The 21,879-nt window shown below is 49.4% G+C and overlaps 1 protein-coding gene across 2 annotated transcripts in view; it reads left to right on the top strand.

The window, feature by feature from the left end:
- The window catches only part of Sema1a (semaphorin 1a), a 176,850-nt gene that overhangs the window by 137,872 nt on the left and 17,099 nt on the right, over positions 1-21,879 (top strand). For both annotated transcript variants that reach the window (XM_076813103.1, XM_076813101.1), the window contains exons 3-4: positions 17,150-17,246; positions 18,820-19,229. In XM_076813103.1, coding sequence (XP_076669218.1) covers positions 17,150-17,246; positions 18,820-19,229 — 507 coding nt within the window. The remainder of the gene's footprint in view (positions 1-17,149; positions 17,247-18,819; positions 19,230-21,879) is intronic.

The following is a 21,879-nucleotide window of genomic DNA, read 5'->3' on the forward strand; positions in this document are numbered from 1 at the left end:
CGATGCTCGACGAGAATTCGATGTTTCGCGGGGCGAAAGGCAATTAAGCCACGCGTCGATGCTGCCCCGTTTCGCTTCTGCCGTTCCCGTTGCATGAAAAGAGTCCAGCTAGTAGGTACCCGAGGCCAGATGAATCGACGTTCGATCAAATAATGTATATAGTAACCTTGCCCTGGAGAAATGTGGTACCTAACGGTTATCGAGCGTTCTGTCAAGGGTCGCGTCCAATCCACGAGTCGACTCACCTGCTAATTAATAATCGATTCCACGCAGTTCCGACTTTGCCGAAGTGTTAATCCGGATCTATATTTCTCCGCGCTATCGCACTGGGAACGCTTTAAAACAGTCCCCAAGTGCTCCAAGCGTCTCTCCGGTTCGTGACAAGGAAATTTCTCGTAGGGCGCGCGGGTCGCGAAGCAGCATGTAAATATTGGACGGCCAGGTAGCCGATTACGATGAAAAAAACGATGCAGGTAAACTCGCGCGACGTGTAGTATCGATTGAACCCCGTTGCCTAACAAAACGGTCGACGAACAGGCTATCGTGACAGCCTTCACCGCGGTTGCGTGCGTTCGTCCATCATCAAAGTATCGGCACCGGGGTCCCTTTGTGAGCGTTACGGCTATCGGTCTTCACCCTGCCCCTCCCATCGCTTGCCACTTGTTGATGCGAACAATTGCGAGCAAATGATTAGGTATGCTTCCTGCCGAACACGCACGCAACCCTGCCGGGCGACACTTTCCTTTCGATAACGGTTGCCTATTCGGGTCGGCACAGGTGAAAAGGAAACTGCACTTTAGGCCGAGCCTTTCCCCGAAGCCGTTAGCGGGGCTAATTATCGTCGCGCGGTATCAATCTCGAACCGCGGCAACGGTTCCTACGGCGCCGCGAGAAGCAACGGCCCCGAGTGCCATTGGAATTTAATACAACTAGGAGTATTCGCGCAATATGTTCCCGCTACGCGAACCAAGGGAATTCCTAGAGCCCTCCTCGCTTTACATTTCGCTGGAATTGCGCTTGCCATGCGTCGCGCGCGAGACCCCGATGAAACATAAAGCCGCCATACGCGAAGGTAGCCCTACGAATTGGCTGCTCCGCTGGAGAAGCCGCAGCGCCGGCAGTCTCGATGTCGAATTCCTCTATTTTTTTCCCGGGCGGTCCCTCGAAGAAAATCCTCGAGGGTTGGGTCTCGTCGAGGGAAGCCGCAAATGCCCGCGGCCGCGCGCAAGTGGGCCGGGGCAACGAGGTTTTCTGTCGGAAGACGGTCGCGCGCGCTCCGCTTCCGAGTGCCCGAAGGAGCCGCTCTTTCGGGGGGAGATCGCGAGCGCAAACAAAGTCGTATGAAACTCCCTTACGCGAATCAAATACGAACGAGAGGAGGAGAGACAAAGGGTTCGGTGGGCAAACATCCTTTGCAGATCGAGCTCCGGCGGCCGGGGGAGGAAAGAGCCGAGGGGGCGCAAACGGGACGGAGCGAGAATGAATGGGTAGACGAACGCGCGCAAGTCGCATTGGTTGTTCGTCGGCAAGTGCATATTGCTGGAACAGTCGAAACTCTCGACGCAACGCGTGCACTCGCTGTGTTTCATCTGAAATCCGCGAGGCTTCCAATAATTCTTCAGCGTTTCCGCGGGGCGGCGAGTTGAAAGTTTTATTCGCGAAAAAGCGCTGTCAATTTTCCGTTATTTATGGAGGGGCGAGCTCGACGCTTGTTACTAGAGACGACCGAGTTGCTCCGCTTCAGTCGCCATGGGAGAATTCTAGGTCTGTGAAATTGGCACCCCCGATGCGAATTTTTGTAAATAATCCATGGCATTCGTTTCTCCGCCCTGCAGAATCGAATTATTAATCAAAATAGCCAAATAGTACGGTGCGTCTGAATCAAACCATATTTGAGTTCGATTTCTTTTCAAATAAATTATCAAAATCATTTATCTAATTCAATTCTGGAGGGTGGACAAAGACTTTGGGTGGACAAGCGTGGACTGGGTTAGGTCCTGGACAGCCATTTCCCACTGACAAATCCTTAAAAAGCTTTCATGGGGTGCTGATAAAATTTTTTTTATTTCTTTGTAACTTTTTTTGAAGCTTGGAAAAACGATGGACAACCGAATACCATCGATTTTTTGCAAAAATTCGCATTTGGGGTGGCAACTGCACAGCCCTGAGGATCCTACCCTGAATGGCCCTTGGAACGGAAATATTTAAAGAGGCGGTGTTAATATGCCGGAAGGTTAATGGACTTCTTGCAGCGCGGTGTCGCTTTAACGAGACCTTCGCTTCCTTGATTAATTAAAGCGGGATCCATTTGCTCGTCTCGGAAGGACGATAGCTCGAATGACGGATGACGCTCGATAGCCCGGTTCAGACCTGGCCCTTGTTCGTTATCGCCGCCGGAGTTTGCCCGCGTGTACGCGCGTGGAAATTCGAAAATTCGCGTCTCCCCGCGTCTCATCGATTAACGTTTGATCGATCGCCGCTGGGAACCGCTTTCCTCTCGGCGATAGTTGTTTGCTCAATTCTCTGAAGCGTCAACGTCCGGTGTAACTCTTCCGCGCCGCTGCCAGCAGCGTTTAGCTTTTCCCCGGGAACAAGGCGCTCCATAAATAGCGCCGACATCGGATGCGTTATCCATTAGAAGAGACGTAACACGGGGATCAGTACTTTGCGATGCGATAAGGCATTCCAGTGATATTATTCTAGCCGCTGCTAGGAACAAGGGTGAATATGCATGAATTTCGAGCGTTTGGAGTAGCGCGGGAAGGATCAAGCGTCTATTCAGGTTCAGAGCTCGATTGCAAGTATCGCGAATAGCTTCTAGATAAGATATTAGGTATTGTCAGTGAAAGGGGCCCCGTATTAAGTCCGCCTGACCGTCAAGCGTCCCTGCACAACGATAGCCGAGGAAGTTTACAGCGATGTTCAGGTGGATTTCCGTGGATTCCATAATGCCTCGGCGCGAAGGGCAACAGGGCAACAGGGCCTCGCGTTTCCAGCGGCTGGCGCGATGGTAATCAGCCACGATAACGTATCGCACGATAAATCCATAGAGTGGCCGGCGACGATTGATTTATTAGATCAAGCCGCGCACGTCCGTCGGCATTAAGACCGGGCAAACACCGGGGGCTGGTAATCCAATTAATTTCGCTGGGGCGATCGTGATTCTGCGGCAGCTACGGCCTGCACGTACGTAAGAGCGGCTCGCATCGCGTTGCATCGCGTAATTAGTTTCATTAACGGTGCGCGCCCGGCCGGGCCCGGCCCGGCGATACGTCCACTTTCATAAATAACCGCGCCGTCGGCCCGGCGTTCCGTCGTCCCTTCGCCTGGACGAGGGTTACGGCCGACGCCGTCACCTGTCGGCAGATCTGTTTACGCGGAAAATTCTGCCCCCGGAAGTAGCCGGGATTACAGCCCGATCGGATATATCGGACGCGTGGCTGCGAGCGGAGCGTTCCGCCTCGAGTCCGGTAACGACCGAAATTTCTCTATGGTCCCCATAAATTTATTATTGCCGCCGGAGCGTTAACCACCGTAAGGATATATACGACCCGTTTCCTTTTGCGGGAACGTATATATTCCCGCCTTTAACGCGGTAACCGGTAGCCGACCGGGGGCACCGGCGAGCGCGAGAGGGGTCGAGAAAATACGACCCTCGCTTCTTCCACCGTTTTCCCCCCCTCTCTATTTTCCTCGAAAATCGCGTCGCGTAACGGGCATTTCAGCAAACTTCGATAACAAGCGGAACATTCTGCACGGTGGCCGTAAATTCATTATCGTTGCTGGATGCGAGCACTCGCTAGTAGCGTGGAACGGAACGCGGGCTCGGTTCAATGTTCGAACGCGCTCGTTTCGGTAACGGCCAAGAAAATTGAAATAAAACCGATCCACTCGGAGAAGTGGACGTTCCTCCAATGGGGGATGAAATTAAGGACGCAATCGTCAGTCTGATCGGTTTTGTTATTACGTCGCAAGGTGCTCGCAAGTAGGGTAGGGTGGGGCTAAAAGCTTGGCGGGTAGAAAGTCCCGAATTAAAAATCTCTGTTCCTAAACAAGGTATTGAGTTTCGCAGTGTACTATGTAGAAGGCGAGAAGAAACGGAGGTGACTACGTTCGTGTGAATTACGCGACGCCTTCGTTATTTTATGTATCGAAAACCAAAAGAAATACGTCAGCTTTATTGTTTCATACGAAGTAAACCACAGTTTACAAACGTATCAGCTAAGAACGTTAAGATTTATGTTCCTTTAGTAACGTGTGCATGATATTGTTTATCGCTGAATGATATTATTTGCTAACGTATATATCGTAGAAATTATTGAGGTACCATTGCGGCAAAAAGTCCCTCAGACTGAAAACATTATTTTATTATTTGTTTTCATAATAATATGGCCAAAGTATAAAGAAATGATGCTAAAGCCTTTAAATAGTGTTTTTGTTTTATTTGAGCGATTTTTTTAGATTTTAGTTCAAAGTGAACCTTTGACTTATATTTTTATTTTTTGTTAAAGAAGCCATGCTTTCCTTTCAATATTGTATCTATAGGTACCAAAGAGAATTGGTTTAATATATATTTGTTGATTTGAAAAGAGTCCAAGAAGTCCATTTTGCATTGACAAACATTTTGTGGTATAACTGAACAGAAAATAACAATATCAACAAAAGAACTTCGTGATCGTAAAGCATAATAGTTATAGTTTATACAAAATAACACCAGATATCTCTAGATTGTTATAACTAAATTTTACATAGGTGTTTATATGAAAAACGGGATTTTTTAGTTCCACCTTGCCCTAAACATTCAGTTATGAGAAATAGAGTTTCCCAATTTGGGATATATATTTTTAAAGTACTCGTAGTAACTAAGAAATCCTGAAAATTATATCTGCAATGGACTTATTTTACTCGTGTTATCAATAACATTTAATAGCCTCAAGGCGTATGCGAGAAACGGCTATAAGTGAACGTTTACTTGTCAGTGTCTGGAGCCGAACGCTGATCGAAAAACCTCGCACCGATCGCTGCGTTATAAATTATTAAAATAAAAAAACTGGCCGGGAAACGACTTCCATGAATTATTATACTCCACCGATCGAATTAGCCCGTTGGCTCGTAATGATATTTAGATTTATTCATCTGAGGTGTAATATATTCGCTTTATTTACCGCGCGATACAAAATTAATAATCTCCGACGGGGGTGGGGGGGGCGTTAATGCGTTTTCGATGTCACCCTGTGGCCGTCGATCGCCCCCTTTCAGAGCCTGCCAGTTTCACTCGGTCGGTCCCCATCCGGTCGGCGGTTTTTAATTACAAAATTCGTTAGCCGTTGTTTATCCCGCTGATTAACAATTCCGAACTAAACTCGAAGTAGGTATCGCGGAGCGGTGCGCGACGGTACGAGTTAGCAGCAGAGCTGTGAGATTTAAGTGACGCCCTTTGGCATTCCATCTTTTCAACCGGCGAAAGGAGAATGACCCGCCGACCCGTTGATTGCAACTCGATCGCGCTCCTCTGCTACCTGTTAATTACATTTCGAAGCGAGAAGATCGCGCGCAGGGACGCGAAACGAAACTTGGTCGCTTCGATCGGCGCGGGCGCTACTAATTAACCGTCGGGGCCGAATTTCGCGGCCGCGCGGCCATGTCCGTTTTGAATGATTAATCCTGCATTTGCGCTAGCCCCGCACGCTGCGCGGCGCGATGCAGTTTCGCAAACGATTCACGGCTGTGGCCTACCAATTATTGCGAGTCGCGGTCGGGGTTTGCGATTCCGAGTTTTCCGCCCGTTCCTCCTCGCGCCCGAAACGACTGAAAACAGGCATTAATTTAATGGGAGCGTTTCTGTGCGACGGTCGCGCGAATCTCGAGATCTATTATGCAACTTCGCGTTTCTATCTCTTAACGAAACCGCAGTAGCAGCGCTTGAACAAGAATAGTTCTCGCACAGTCGCCGGCAAGTCCTGCGATAGGCAAACGCCACGCGTGCACGGGGAGACCTCTCCGGCGCCTTTTCTCATTGCGCAGCAAGAATCCCGATTCCTTGGGCGGCTGGATTCGGCCCGAAGCTCGTGCGCGAGGCAACGCGAGCAAAGTGCGATCCGGTGTAACGCGAACGTATCGACGCGAGAGGAGGATCCACTTAGCTAAGCGTAGGACGCGAGTCAGGCCTCGGTGTCCCGACACCGACGGTACCACGGCTCGTGCATTCTCGTAGGCGTTTCCGTTGCCACGGCCGAGACACGGATACCGCTCCATCCTTGACTTATCGCGGCGATAAGGACGTCTCTGGCTCGCCTCCGAGCCCGGGGTACATCTGGGAACTAGGTCGAGCTGGGTTTCCGGCAGGCTGGCAAACTCGGCGCGCTCGCTCCTCGCCGGCGCCCGCCGTTCCGTATTTTGTTTTTCCTCCCCGCTAATTGAAGATTGCCCGCTTTCCTGGCAGTTGGCAAACTTGGCCTCCGTTCCATCCGAGTTCCCGTTCGAACTACCTCGTCCGGATCCAACGCTCGGTACATCTGTTGGGAACGTAACTTTGCGGATCACCGCTGCCGATGAGCTCTACTTTATGCGCTTGAGCGCGGACATCTCTCGACGCGATCGGCATTTGTTTCGTTCGATGGCAAACTCTCCGCGCCCCCGCCCCTGTGGCTCCAAGTCCGCGGCACGCTGCTGACCCATATACACAGCGTCCTGCCGTAAAGCCAATAATAACGTCTGCATATAGTTGCCCGCCTATGTATGTATTACGCGGTCCGACTGTTTCAAGGGTAGAAAATGAAACTCCCGGGAACGCAATCTATTCTCCACGGCGTGGAGGACAGATTCTATGGATATGAGTTTGAAGAATGCATCGCGTACGATTGCGATGCCGGAATCAAATGTGCTCCCCCTGCTGCCGCTTGAAAGGGACCATTGAGAGCTGACCTCCTTTCGGAGCATCGCGTGCCGCGCGTCCTATGAAGCGTTAGTGTTCAAGAATCGAACTTCTGTCTAGCGCATTCCTCAAATTCTTGCAGGTCTCTCGGCCGTTGCAACCGGCCTGTTTGCCGTAGGTGGCTCCTCGTTCACTTCGCTGCGATTCTCCAATCGGGATCCAGTTTTTCGTTCCCGGTGTGTAGGCGAGCGCGCTTTGAATGCTCTTTCATAGAAGGGCTGCCATTCGACGAAGTAAATTCCTGGGAAATCTTTGGGAGACGGTGAAGAAATCGCTCGATGTTGCTCGCCGGACAAGGGCGCGTGCGCGATCGCCGTGGCGATCGAAGGGCATTACGCGTCGAGGTGACAAGCCAGATACGCCGAGGGGCGCGCTAACGATCGCGATGCTGATCGAGCGGCTCCCTCAATGGCGGATGATCTCGTTTTCTAGGAGACGTGTCTCCGCCGCCCCTTACGCTCCTAAAATGTGCACCGACGCGATAAATGCCAGGGTCAAACCCGCGAGCCGAAGTTCCTCCATTTTACGGTACGCTACGTTTTTAGGTGGCCCCTGGCGACAGTGACAGCCCCCACATTTCTCCCGACACGGCTCCGCATAAAACTTTACCGCGTCTGCTTCTATTTTCGACGATCGCCGGAAATCGAGTTATTCGCCAGGAATAGACGCTCCAAATGCGATCGCTTGTTATTAATGTGGTTCCTGGATGATCTACTAAATTCAAGAGTTCTCTCGAATTTCGTTCAAAACTAATTTCGAATACAAGAAAGCCGTGTGCGAAGTTTAAAATCGATTTACCACATAGTTATCGAGAAATTGTTAATTAAAGCTGATGCATTTACCACAGTGGCATGTGGCAGAGTCGAAAAGAGAGGGTTATAGTTTCAGTTTTTAGCCTGAAACAGGAGAACTATATTCGAGAAGTGTACCAAAATTGGCACAATAGTATATCGAAATGTCAGGAGATGAATTTATTAATTTCTGCAAAACAGACCACATCGTTTCTTCGTGAGTGCCCATAAAAAATAGATTTACGTGTAAATTTTTTAGAAACTTTCAGACTCAAATCAGGACGCTTCGCCTTCTTCAAAAGGCTGCCATTTTAACATTTTTTTATATTTATTAATAAATCTACTATCATCGATAGCCACATCCATATAGATTAAGAATCTCTTTTCTTTTTTGTGTTTCGGATAAATCTTACAGTACTTTTCGTCAACGCCAGGACCACCCGATTATTTTTCAACGCTCTTTTCGTATCTGCCATGTTTTATTTTTCACCGTCACACAAAAATTCAGAACAATAGCTCAAGATACAGTAAAACAGCCTGCCAAATCTCAGATTAATTTGTCGAACCGTTTTTGTAGAAAAAATTCACAAAGAATTTCACAAACCCCCTTAATGCCCCTGCGAGCGCCGTCCTCTTCGGATATCGATAGGAATAACCTCAGAAACGTGGCAAGTTAGTTTGGCGAAACGCGCTGCCACTCTCTTTTCGCGGCAGGCGTCCCCTCGTTCGAAATAATTCGCCATTTTCCTTGCAAAAGTATCGAATTTGAAGCGCACTCGGCGGAACTGCGATAGTTCGTTGTCTGTATGCCGGGATCATCGAATAACCGGGGAGAGAAAGAGAGCGTGGAAGGGAAATGGGGGGTCGGTCCAGCCAAGTCGCAAACGAGGCGCTTCGATTGGTGTCCCTCGTTAGCGATGTAAACCCGACGGGGAACGAAAGCGGGGAAAATAAAAGGTAAATACGAGGGAAGAGCGCTCGGGGAACGTCTTCGACGACGACGTAACGACATTGTGGCGGAATCGGATTGTTAGGTCCTTCCGATAACGTTTGGTCCTTCTCTACCAGCGAAATTACGTGCTCGACGGCGTCGATACGCCGAGCCGTCTCCCCTTACTGTATTCCGCATTTGTGCGTTCAGTTCGTTCTGCTGGAAACATTTTCTTTGTTACACCGGATCGGCTAATCTGCCGAATTCTCGAAACAAAACAGTGGGGGAGGGGGAGGAGGCGATAAATTAAGCTCTTGAATCATTTTAAACTCGCTTAAATGCGTCATCCGATGCTCTAAAAACGGAGACGGCTACGTCGTCTTGGATGGGACGAAAGACCAATGGCTTTTATATGATAAGGCAACTGGTCTTGTGGGAAATCAGACCTAGACATCTGTTAATAACGAAGCTCTATCTGTGCTTCCGTAGCAGCGTCTGGAAAAACTAGGACAGCAATTCGTAGAACACATGGGCCACTATGACATATGGATACCATAGGCGAGCGACGGATGTTAGTGGGTAACCCGTCCATTTCCACAGTGGGAAGCGTCACACGTATGGCGACGCGCCCTTCGTATTTTAATATGAAAATTCTTGAACAAACATTTATCCCAATGGAGTGTCCAATGGGGCGACAAATTTCCCGACTCACTCGTTTTAAATTGTTTTCACACGGAGAGAGACACTGTTTGGAGAAAAATATCGCCTCGCCCTCGAGCACTGGCCGATTTCCACCGAGAAAGGGCTGTGAATTTGAATGCTTCTTGAATATATCGAGGTCCTGTACGAAGATGTAGTTTCAAAAAAAAAAAACTATTGAACTTTCACAGTAGGTACCGAAGTTCTTCTGTCAGTGGTTTCTTCGTTTCTGCGTCCTGCGTCTGTCCGCTCCGATTTTTGTCCACTTCCACTTTTCTCCGTCCCTGAAGCTTCTCTTGTGATTTCCCGGGCCAAGGAAACACGTGTTGTCCCAACGAAATTGAAGTGCATTCAGCGGAGCCGGCTAACGTTGCGTTTCCGAGCCGCGCCGCGCCGTGACAACGGGGACGCTCGCATGACTGCGCGAGAACAGTGGCCGTTCCACGGTAGGGTAATTTTTCAGGAAGCTCCGCTTTCCGCGACGCGTTCCTCAAAGAAAATTGAGCTCCGCGTGGGGACGCGTGCTCGCGGAAGACCAAACGCTGCTAATTTAATTAAAAGTTAAATTACGAGAGAGAGAGCTGCGCGTCGCGAGGTACGTGGATAATGAAGTAGGCCGCGCGCTCGGGCGATCAACACCATGCCCGCTTTGTCCCGTGCGAGTGGACTGCTAGGGCACGCCGCACAGTTCGATCGAGATTCGCTGAAAGGCCGTCAAAGGGAATCCTCTTGCTCCGACCGCAAGATCTCCGGGGCGAGTCTTGCCCCCCCTTCCCGTTATCAGCGACAAAAACGCTGACTTCCTCGCGCGACAGGGCGATAAAGAAGCCCTCTCGACGTCACAGTGGCGGCTGTAGAATCGAGAAGATCTATCGGGACGCGAGCGAGCTCGTGGAAACGGGTCTCTCTGCTCGAGGCTAATCGAAGCGATCTCGCCTAGATGCACCCCCGGACCCGCGACTCGAGCCGTTTTTGCGCGCAGTTTCGGGCGCGATAAAAGCAACGGAAGGGCTCGGGCGGCTGATGGGCTCGTTCATTAGTCATGGTTTAACCGCGGGTCGAAGACCGCGGTTCCACCTGTGTACGTGCGTGGAAACGTGGCCCGCGGGAGGGTGGTAGCTGTAGGGGGGCCGTTAAAAAATAATGGCCTAGGGTCTTTCCTGGCGGTGCCGTCACCCTGGCACGTGCGAAACTTTAATGACTTTCACTCGACATAACGCCACATTCACCCCCTCTCCGCCTTGCCTCTTTTCCTTAACCCCCTGTGTGTAAACGGGGCCTCGTGTGGCATGGGTCCACTCGTGCGGTGAGCCGCCATCGGGGATAATCCACTTCACGTGGACGAGAATGCTTGATGGCCAATGGCGTGCGTCTACCCTCGCTCCGCAGACGATCAGCCCGAGATAGCCGTCGGCTTCTCCCTTTATTCATTCGCCGCTTGTTCTTCTTATCCCGGCTTGCTTGGTACATACGCTACAAAGTTCTTTGCAAATGGGATCTGCCTTACGGAACTACTGCTCGTCCATTCGTATTAAGCCGCGTATTCACCTGCGCATTCGCCCCGAATGTGCATTCGGCGCGCACCGATTTTTTGCCCGTTCGGAGCTCAGCGCGCATTCGGCGCGCATTCGGCGCGCATTCGGGGTTGAGTGAAATTTGCGGCGTCCTTTTCATGGTATTGTTCGGACCCGAATGCGCGCTTTGATGGACCGCCAACAAGCGGATCGGCCCGAATGCGCGCCGCGCCCCGAACACGCGCCGAACACCGGACGAGCAAAAAATCGGTGCGCGCCGAATGCACATTCGGGGCGAATGCGCAGGTGAATACGCGGCTTTAGCTGATGAATTGAACGAACGACAGAGATTCGTCTCGAGTCTCGGACAAAGTTGTGTGTACTTAACGGGGGGACTCCACCCTGAAGCCACTAACAAAAGACCAAGTTACTCAGGGATTTTTTTGCTCGTGTAAATAAAAATATATAGGGCTTGGAGTTTTTATATAGTTTTAAAGCAATCTTTATTTTGCTAGAAATTTTTTTTTTATGCAAAATTGTATAGAATGACTTCTCGGTGCGCTGCAAAAAAACTGGCCCACACGCCGGGGAATGACTGGATCATCTGAGACGGAAGTGCAAAGAAGATATATAAACAGGAATATATTATCTATGACCTAGCGTAGGATTTTTTGAATATTTTAATTATTCGATTTTTTGCAAGCGTTTCAGTGCAAAGTATTACGCAAAAAATTAAAGTGCTATAATTTCCAAAATAATTCGAATTTTGCGAAAATCCTGTGCTAGGTCAAGGATAATATATTCCTGTCTATATATCTTTTTTGAATTTCCATCTCAGATGATTCAGTCATTCCCGGGAGTGTGGGCCAGTTTTTTTGCAGTGCTCCGGGAAGTCATTTTGTTCACCGCCATTTTGTACAATTTTGAATAAAAAAAATTTTTCTAGCAAAATAAAGATTACTTTCAAAATATATAAAAAAATCCAAGCCCTATATATTTATTTATACAAACAAAAAAATCCCTAACATTGTCTTTTGTTAGTGGTTTCCTTGAAGCCCGGAAAAAGTGCAATATTTTTAATTTTTTGTTAGATATCCATACTTCGTAGGAAAGTCATTGATATGGGGTTTAAATGTCATGTAGTGGACAGTATTTTAGAATTTTTGTGTGACAAAATATACAGTTTTAATCAAGTTATAGAGGTCGCCGTAGAGCGCGACGCGTCGAACACGATCTGATGGTTTCCCAATTAATTCACGTCGCGTTCATTTGATAAAAAAAAGGAGAGCATTTTTTTAATCTATATTAATGTAGTTACAGTTAAGCGTACGAAAATTAAAAATAAATTATTTTTACTATTTTTTTCACCCCAAAATATATTGATTGTTTCCTTAAACTGACTCGAAATTTTAGAACTTTCCCCTTTAAGCTCCGCGGTTTCTCCAAAAATTATTGTAATTAAATTTCCGTACGCTTAACTGTAACTATATTATTACAGATTAAAAAAATGCTCTCCTTTTTTCCTGAGATGAACGCGACGTGAAAGAAGTGGGAAACCATCAGATCGTGTTCGACGCGGTGCGCTCCGTAGAGCGACCTCTATAACTTGTTTAAAACTGTACATTTTGTCACCCAAAAATTCTAAAATACAGTCCACTGCATGCACATTTAAACCCCGTATCAACGACTTTCCTACGAAATACGGATATCTAACAAAAAACATACTTTTTCCCGGGATTCAAGGTGTTGTTCCCCTCAAGGCGTAGCTACTATGCGTTCTATATTAATAAGCCTCATCTACACCTTGACCCAAATTACCTAGACTTTGGGATTGCAGAAACAATTTCGCGTAGAAGAACCGTCCGGAATAATTCATCCCTGGGCGGCAAGGTGTGTGCAGCGAAACTACCGTACTTAACACGCACGTAGTCGCTCTGGGAAACGAATTACCGGCCGAGGGATCCGCGAAAGGGTAGCAGGATGATCGACGTGGAGGCGCACTGGAGGCTCGACCTCCACTCTTTGCCCCCCGGCTCGTGCATTTAATTGCTATTCCCTAGGTGTTCCATCTTTCCGTGTTAATCGCGTGGCTGCGAGCCGACGCTCGCACGGCAACGATCCGTCCGAGGAATTCTCCTTTCCTCCCATCGCGTCTGTCACCGTTTTCGATGGCGATGCGAGTGGAGGAGGGAGCGGCAACGATCTCGCAAAGTTCGATCGGCGAAGTTTGACGGGCCGAGCCGTAACTTTAGACGCGTTCAATATTTCCGAATACGCGCCCTCCCTTTCACGGCGCGGCAGCGCTTCGGGGAAAACTTATATACGTGATTTGTGGCCTCGCTCCCCCCCTGGGCCCGCTGCACCAGATAAATCCACTTCGATCAATTTTTTAGCGGTCCACGAACAATCGAGGCTCCGCCCGCTCCGGCGCTGCTCTCCGATCGAGCGTTCGCTCGAGATACGATGAAATATTGGGCAACCGTCCTCCGACGACATTCGCGTCCAGACGGTTATTGGATTTGCAGAAACGTCGCGTTTCCCTGCTAATACTCGCCACCTGGCCGTTCCAGCGATAACGAATCGATACGCTGGTGTCGAGGAATTAACGGAACGAGAACGCCCACGGGTTCGCGGGCCGCAATTAACGCTAGACACTGAAGCGTCGAAATGAAATCGGACAGGAAGAGGCGTCGACGCGGCGCGGCGGCCCGCGAAACGCGCTTAAGCGCTTTGTGCCACGCTTAGAAGCGCGGCCGAAAGGTCGCTCGTTAAAAAGTGCAATTACCATTGTCGCGGCCACTGAAGTCCCGGGGTCTTTCTCACTCTCCTCTGTCACCCCGAAACGCCGCGTTCCAGCCACTAGCGCCGTAAATGGGGGGAAAGCCGATATCGCGACGCCGGGTCGCGTTTTGTATCGGCTTTCACGGATATCGCCCAGCTTCTCGGACCGATGAATCTCCGCTGACCGCAAATGTCTGGCGGTGACGCGAGTGCACTCTGTCCGACAACCGCTTGTCGATTAAACGCACGTCTTATCTCGCGCTGTTCGAAGGAGGATCTCGATAAGGATTTCATTGGCAACGGTACAGTTCGTCGAAACAGTTACGACTGCCCGTTCCCTGGTCGACCTTTTATTCGCGCCACAGTTTTCCGATTTTCGCTGCAATTTTCGCTGTCCCTCTGCGCGGGGCGTCCGAGCGAAGGGTAGTTTCATTTACCTATACCGTTTGAACGGGGGCGCAAAAGTGCCCTGGTTCGCGCCAATTTGCAAGCTGGAAATTAGAGTGGCCGACGTTGCAGCTGGATCTTTGCCTTTCCAGCGATGCTGGACGCCGCGCGATTGCAATCGACCAGCTAATTTTGGAAAGCGATAACCTGGCGAGCCTGGGGGGGGCCGATGGGAGTTACAAGCTGCCCCGTTTAATTTCCAAGCCAATCAACGAAAGAGACCGCGTATCCGCTGCTCTTATCAACCGCCCCCGCGACACTCGCCGATCGCTGGATCCGTCGGATCGATGCTTTTCCTAATCGGATCCAGGGGATTATTCTTTCGTTCATATTCCCTCGGAAACAAATTTTTTCCGGCGTGACCCTTTTTCGGGCCGTCAGTCCGGGCTGCGCGAAAAATACTCGGTTCGAAAGCGCTTCAAAGAACAGCCGCCGCGCCGGGGCTCCGATAATTATCGATTTCACCGTGGGACGCGTTCGGGCGCGTTGAAAAGCAGTCAGCTGCAGATACCGTAAATACCGCTGTAACGTTTCCACACGGAAAACGTTTAATAAGCGGCCAACGGATTCGTCCGTATATACCCCGGAGCGATCGCGTCCCGATTTCCCATCTGGAATCGCTCCCCCTCTGCCTCTCGACCCCTCTCCCCTGTCGAACGGGGGCGAATGTAACGCAGGACAACGTGACGTTAATTCGTTTCCAGTGCAAGACGTATGATCCCCCGATAATGGTCCGCTGCTGCCGTTCGTCGATATTCCCCAGCTATCTGCGACCGGAATAGAATCGCATACGCGGGACGCAGCGCTGGCCCCCCAGTCATCGATATTGACCGATGTCAGAGTGCCGTGTTAATTGCACTTCAGACGTTGCCCGGTGGCAAGCGATAGATAATCGTCGCGCGAGCTTCCAGGCCTGTTGCGTTTGTCACTCGAGTGTGCCGGTACATCCAGCGGAGAGAATCATCCTCCGCGAGGAGACACTCGGAAGCAACGCCACGAGAAAATGCCAAAGTATACGAGCAAGGGAGGAGAGAGAGAGAGAGGGCGAAGGCAGAATGGCACCCATCCAGAGATTCGGAAGCGAGAAATGGTTGGTAGTTGAACGGTAAAGGCAGGTCAAGCTCGTATCTAAGGTGGCGTTTCTCGAGCGCCGAAATATCGTAAAATATCCATTCGCATTTGTTGGGACTCGCGCTATTTCCTCGGGAACCTAGCAGAGCGCTGCCGTTTTACCCGGAACGAATGTTCCGAATGGCGGTCCGAGTGTATGGAACGGTGGAGACGGTTCGAACGAAGGAAAATGCGGAGATGGATGAACGAAGGCCGACTGGGCCGGACTCTCTGGAAGTTGATCGAAATTACGTTAATTACTTTACCGAACGTCTCGCAAAGACGGACTGAATGGGAGAGGCAGGGATGGGAGGAGGGCGCGGTCCATCTATAATGGCCCTCTTCACCGTAGCATCCGCTCATTGTTACCGTTGATGCTATTGCGTGCTTATCTCCGACCTAAATTGCATCAACCGGATTCCAGGGACCAGTCAACGACATTGACTGACGCCGAAACGCGGAAACGCCCCGATAATTATGCTAGCAGCATGCGAGATACCTACCTGCCGATTTGGATCTGCCTCGGACGGCGCACAGTAGGGTACTTTACATAGGAATCGCGGGAAAAAATCTCATAACTTCGGCGATTCTCAATATTTTTCTATATTCTTTTATATTAGGCACTTCTTAATAGCCGAGGGTTATATGGGCAAGAGCGTTAATAAAATTAAAGGATGTATAACAAATAAAATAGCAACGAAAGTTCGTAAACATTCGGTGCACGAAAACCGTGTACGATAATTTATAATTAGATTAGATTTTGCCCAACTCTTTCAGGTTAATTGCAAAGAAAAATTGATCTGAAGTTAACCTTTTGTATTTTAACGGGAAACGTGTCAATATTCGTACGAGATTGTCGATTTTTTTCTGAATTCCTCTAGATATTTTTATTTTTTTACCGCATGTATTTCGAATGTGTATAGTCTCAGCTTATTTGTGACATAAATATTTTTCGAAAATTCTTCACTGTAATCCCACTATACGACTTCAAATGAAGCTACCCAGTATTTCAAGTTTTCAATAACTCTTTTAGGTTTATAAACAAAGCTCCGCCTTCCTCCGGGCTCTAGATAGTACTAATTGAAAGCAAATACCATCTATTAACAGCCATAAAAAAATTGGCTGCAACTATTTGCAACTTTGGCTGTTATTAATACATAATCACCCGAGTGCGCTGTGCACTCTTCGTTTCTTCGGTTTATTACTGTTTCATTTGTTAAAGATGCTTCGATTTTATTTATGTTGCTGTCCATATAACCGTTGGCTATTAACAAATAATATAAAAAAAAGTACTCAAAAATATTGAGAAACACCGAAGTTCTGATATTTTTTCCGCGAATCCTATGTTACGCGCCCCACTGTGCGGCGTGGCTCGACGCCGTGGATTCGATCGGCGATTCGTAATTCCGAGATTTGCCGTTTCGGTGATTAACACCCTCCTAGAAATACGACGGCGAAATTCCTGAGGGTCCGTTCGCCGGGGAGGGAGCGGCGATCGGTTTCCAAGAAGATCGCGAGGGAGGTGGAGGGTGGCGGGCGTGTGGAAGGGTCGATCGATCTGGGAGGAATGGGAGAGGGCCGTAGGAACTAATAGATAGGTAATTAGCGGATAATGAAGTAGCTTCCTGGGGGCTGAAAAAAATGACCGATCGCAGAGGCACATCCGTTAATGATCGGTCGGAGCTTTGTTCTTCGGGTCCGCGGTCAAAAGGAACTTATTACGCTTATTAAGCCGACCCGCTACTCCCGTCGACGCGGCGACGGCGACGGGCGGAGAAAGGACGGATAGGTAGAGAGCGTCTTTGGTCCTGCGCCGTTAGCCGTTGCGAAAGGAGCGACGTCGACGTGGATAGACCGTCGACTAATTAGATGAATAAGATAATTCCACTTTTCAAACGATGGAACAAAAACCAACCGTCGCTTCTCTGCTTTTCTTTTCCAGGTGCGGAAGATGTGTTCAAGTTTACGGGGAACGAGACGCACACAGACTACTTTCGACTGGTGCTCCGAGACGGGAACTATCTTCTGGTCGGCGGAAGGTAAATAGAGGATTCATTTGGAGCGAGTGCTTTAATTAAAGGACCGCTTCTTCTCCCTCCTTCTTGGCGCGCTCGTTCGAGGGGCCCGTGTGATATCGACGCCCGGGCCGGGCCCTCTCGATGTGTACGTGCGCGGAGTATTTTCCACGGGGAAGCTCGTTTCCACGGATTTTCGCTCCAGCGGCGCCCCACCTCCCTCGCCCTTTCTCTCCTCCTGTTACGACTCCTTTTCTCCTCGCCGACGATGAATTCTGAGAGCAGCCACCGAGCGCTGTTCTTCCCTGTTAATGAGATCGTCGAACTTTATTTAGAAACTTCTTTGCGCGCTTTATTTTACGAGCCTTCGAATCCGGCCGCTGGTAGCGCGACTTCATGGCCAGTGGATCCTTTTTAAGAAGCGAAAAAACAAGGACTCTCTTCGCTCGGGATAGAAAAGTTACGCTGTAATTAAAACGCGAGATACGACGCGGGGATGCCTGTTTCTTCGGTGTGGCATTTAGGTCGGTGATAAATTCGTCCGAGCCGAGTTTCCCATTTTCCTTGGGCGGGGAAATCGCTGCCTCCTCGAGCACCGCTCCTAATCGAAGCCACTACAACCGGGCCACCGGATTCCGCCCTGTCGCAGGTCGCCCTCGGCCGATCGATTATCTTCGCGCGAGAGGGAAACGAAAGGATCGGCGGTGTCAGGAGCGTCGCGATAATTGGATCGCGACCGTGAACGAACGAGGAGAACGCGAACGCCGCTCGTCGTTGCTCGAATTACGTTAATTGTCCCATCGATTTGCCAGCCGGCTAGACTCGCTTTTTCCCCGGTGGGTCGGTCCTGACCCGGTCGAGATTGTTTGGAGGCGAGCGAGCTGGAACGCTGTAGCTTCGGGGAGCACTAAATCGTCCCCGAAGTCGCGCGTTCGCGAGGCAACGCGAGATCCGACCCAGGAATATTAATCTCGAGCCGCGCGAGCACCATAAATCCTCCCTCCGTTTGTAATAAACGGATCGGGGGCCGGTGCTCGAATCCTCCGTGGTTCCGCTGCTCGATCTTTCGATCGACTTTTTTTCTTTCCCCTCTGTCGATCCGACGCGATGGGACTGACTGCATTTCCCCGGGAAATTGGTGAATTCGCGTTGGATAAGCGGAAAAGGTAAAAGGACACGGAAGAGTCGTCTCGGTGGCGCGGTGATTAATGTGGAATCGAGAGGTATCCTCCGTAGAATAAATTGTGGGCCAGCGCTGGAGAAATAACCGGGGAAGAGCTCGGAGGGAGAGATGTGTCCGGGGATCCGGCAGTTGGAAACGCTCGGCTACTTAGGCGGCTCCGTTTCCCTGTAAATCCTTTAATAACCGATTCGACCGCGTTGCCGCGCGGCGTCTCGCGAGAGTTTAAAGGCGGAAGCTTGCGAGGCAAGGAGGGAAAGAATCGGTCACGCGATTATTGAACCGGGACTCGATTCCGGGATCTTCCATTTGTCAAACTACTCTGGCTATTCAGGCAGCGCTGAAAAGGCTGTCGCGCACAAAGGCGGCGGAGACTCGAGCCGCTCAATCACGTGTACCTCTTTCTCCTCGTTGCAGAAATCTCGTGCACAACCTGAGCCTGACCGATCTTACCGAGCAGCAGAGTCTGTCTTGGTACTCGACCGACAGCGACGTGAAGATGTGCCTGGTTAAGGGCACGCCCGAGGAAAACTGCCAGAACTATATCCGCATCCTTGTGAAGACAGACGCCAACACGCTGCTGGTGTGCGCAACGAACGCGTTCAAGCCGATGTGTCGGGACTACGGGGTGCACCCCGGTAATTACTCGATGCTCAAGGAGAAGGGGGGCCAGGCGATGTGCCCGTACGACCCGCGACACAACAGCACCTTCGTCTTCGTCGACGGGGAGCTCTACACCGGCACCGTCGCCGATTTCGCGGGGATGGACCCGATCATCTACAGGGAGCCGCTGCAGACCGAGCAGTACGACTCCAAGAGCCTCAACGGTGAGTAAATATTTGTCCGGTTAGTGGCGAACGATAGGGCCGAGGGCGGGATGATGAATCGTTCCCGGAAACGTCGATGTTGCCGCGCGATTAAAAATTAAAATAAGGGTGGGACGTGCTCGATGGATATGGAGAGTAAACAGCTCTCGAGTGTTTTTGGCAGCAGAAGAAGCTCGGCGTAGCCGGGGACATCCGGGGGAATTTATCGCCCGGGTATACTAAACGATCCCCGTTGTATACCGATGGGGAAACTTTATATCCTCCACGGGGAGCGCGAACAAGCAATTATTTCAAAATGGAATGCAAGTAGTCTATAGACGGGAATATTTCGCGATTAAACCGAGGACCGTGGAGTTAAAGCTCGTAGACTGGAATACTGGATTTCTCCGCGTCTCCTCTCCTTCCGCGGTGGTCGATAAACCGAAATATCCATCACGCGGGAATTCACCAGCCTCCAAAACAGTTACGGACTATTTATGCAAACGTTGTAGGGGTAGACCGGGGTAAAGTGAACCTCGGGGTAAAATCAGCTTCCTTAATTTATTCTTTAACAGTAGAATATATTTACAAATTTTGGTGACGTAATAAATGTGTGTAATATCACAATGATAATTATGCACATTCAGGTATCGAAAAATGGAAATTTATTTAATAAATTAAAAATGAAGTTTTAGAGACTTCCAATTGGTTTTCTTTTCAATTTAGCTTTTTGGATAAATGAGTCTTAAATGTGTTATTTTAACTTCATTCTTCTTCTGCGTGTTTATAACAAGCTTATAAACATACATGTACACGCGTTTGAGAAAACATTAATCCTAACATTATTGAATAATTAATTTTCCACTGAGTACACATTCGGGGCAAAGTGACCGGGGTAAACTGAGCTGCAAAGAAAAGATGCGCATCTTATTAAAACATCGTTATTTCTATGTGAAACCTGTCTGCCAAAAATTATTGAAGCCCATTTGAAGAAAAATTTAGATAGAAAAATATATGTTTTTGTTGAAAAATTTATTTAGATATTATAAGTACGCATTTTATTAAAATTTATATATGTATTTGTTTTATTTATAATATGCAGACTGTTCATGCAAACAAAGTTCTTTTAAAAACACATTTTCAGAAGAAAATGAGTTTAGGTTAGTAACACAAAGTACAAAGTTACAAAGTACAAATTATTAACATTAAACTTGAGTGGTCGATTTTGCATTTTCTTTTCAACTTGAATTTTAATATACTTTAAGTTTATTTTAAGTATTGACATTCGTCATTTATCAATAGTAATGTTCAAATTATATTATAAATCTATTTTCACACAGTTTTATTGAAAGGGAAAAATTTTATTCGACTTCAAACATTTTTCGTCCCACTTTGCCCCGGTCTCCCCTACCTCGTGAAGCGCAAGATTTCGAAGCGCGAACGCAGTATCCGCCCCTCCTCGCGCGCGAAAGTTGTCGGCGGCGGCAGTTCGATTCGCTATTTACGCAGGAGGAATTCCAGAGCGTCGGATAGGCGCGGAGGTTGGGTTCGACTTTGAAAATCCTGGCCCCGAGCCACGGGGGCGAGAAATTACTCAGAAACGTCGCGATCGGCCGCGGCAACGACCGTTGCGCGCCGCGCCGGCTTTAATCCGCGCGGTGTAATTCCGAGATTAACCGTGCGTGTACGTGGATTTCGCAGGCAGCCCCGCGAGCTCCGCGAGCGCGCAGATTATTCCACGGCCATTCCATATCTCTATAATGACAAAGCAGCGCCCACCGCACCGCCCACGCCCGACGAAATACGTCTCCGTGCCGTCGTCGATGGGAAATTTTAATCCGGATCAAAGGGCCCACCGCGTTCTCTCTTTCTCCCTCTGTCTCTCTCTCTGTCTCTTTCACCCTGTCTGTCTTTTCGCAACCCGTTCAACGAGTCCCTCTTCAGCTCTCGTGGATTGTTATTATTAACTGTTTTATCGAGCCAATCCCTCGTAAATCGCGACGTCGAGCTGCCCGGTCGGCAGGGCGAGCGGTGGCAAAAAACCTAACGTCGGTCGAGGACCGAAGAGGGGAGAAAGAGTTACGGTTCCCCTGCGAATTTGCCGAAAGGTCGAATTTTATTCGGGCTCGAGCCCCGGTCGGGAAGAATTATTGCTGAGATAGCGAGGGATGACGCGCCGGGACACGTACGAGCCGAAATTTTTACCAGCCTCGCGGTTCGACGTTTCGAAGAACGCTTCAAGTTGAGGGGGCCCCGCGAGGGGTCGCCTTGGCGGTGGGATCAACCGGGGGGGTTGATAAAATTGATACGTCACCTTGGCCACGGGGTTGACTCGTCCGCTAGAGTATTTTAATTGAACGGTGTACGAGCGCTAATCAAGTTTCCCCACCCACTGGATAATATTGATTTTCCCTCAGTTCGTTGGAAATTCAATTCTCTCTCCATCTCTCTCTCTCTCTTCCTCTTTACTTCTCTCTCTCTCTCTCTCTCTCTCTCTCTCTCTCTCTCTCTCTCTCTCATCGTACCGGGAATTTCTGGCGTTCGTTGCGAACGAATTCGAAAATCGTCCACTGGTATTTCGGCGCGGTATTCCGCGAAAAAGCGCAACAAAGTTGAACGTCGTTTCGGTGCGAGCTTCATTTTTACTACGGGCCTTGTTCCAAATAAATTG

Source organism: Andrena cerasifolii, chromosome 5 (genome assembly GCF_050908995.1).
Source record: "Andrena cerasifolii isolate SP2316 chromosome 5, iyAndCera1_principal, whole genome shotgun sequence".
Lineage (NCBI taxonomy): Eukaryota > Metazoa > Arthropoda > Insecta > Hymenoptera > Andrenidae > Andrena > Andrena cerasifolii.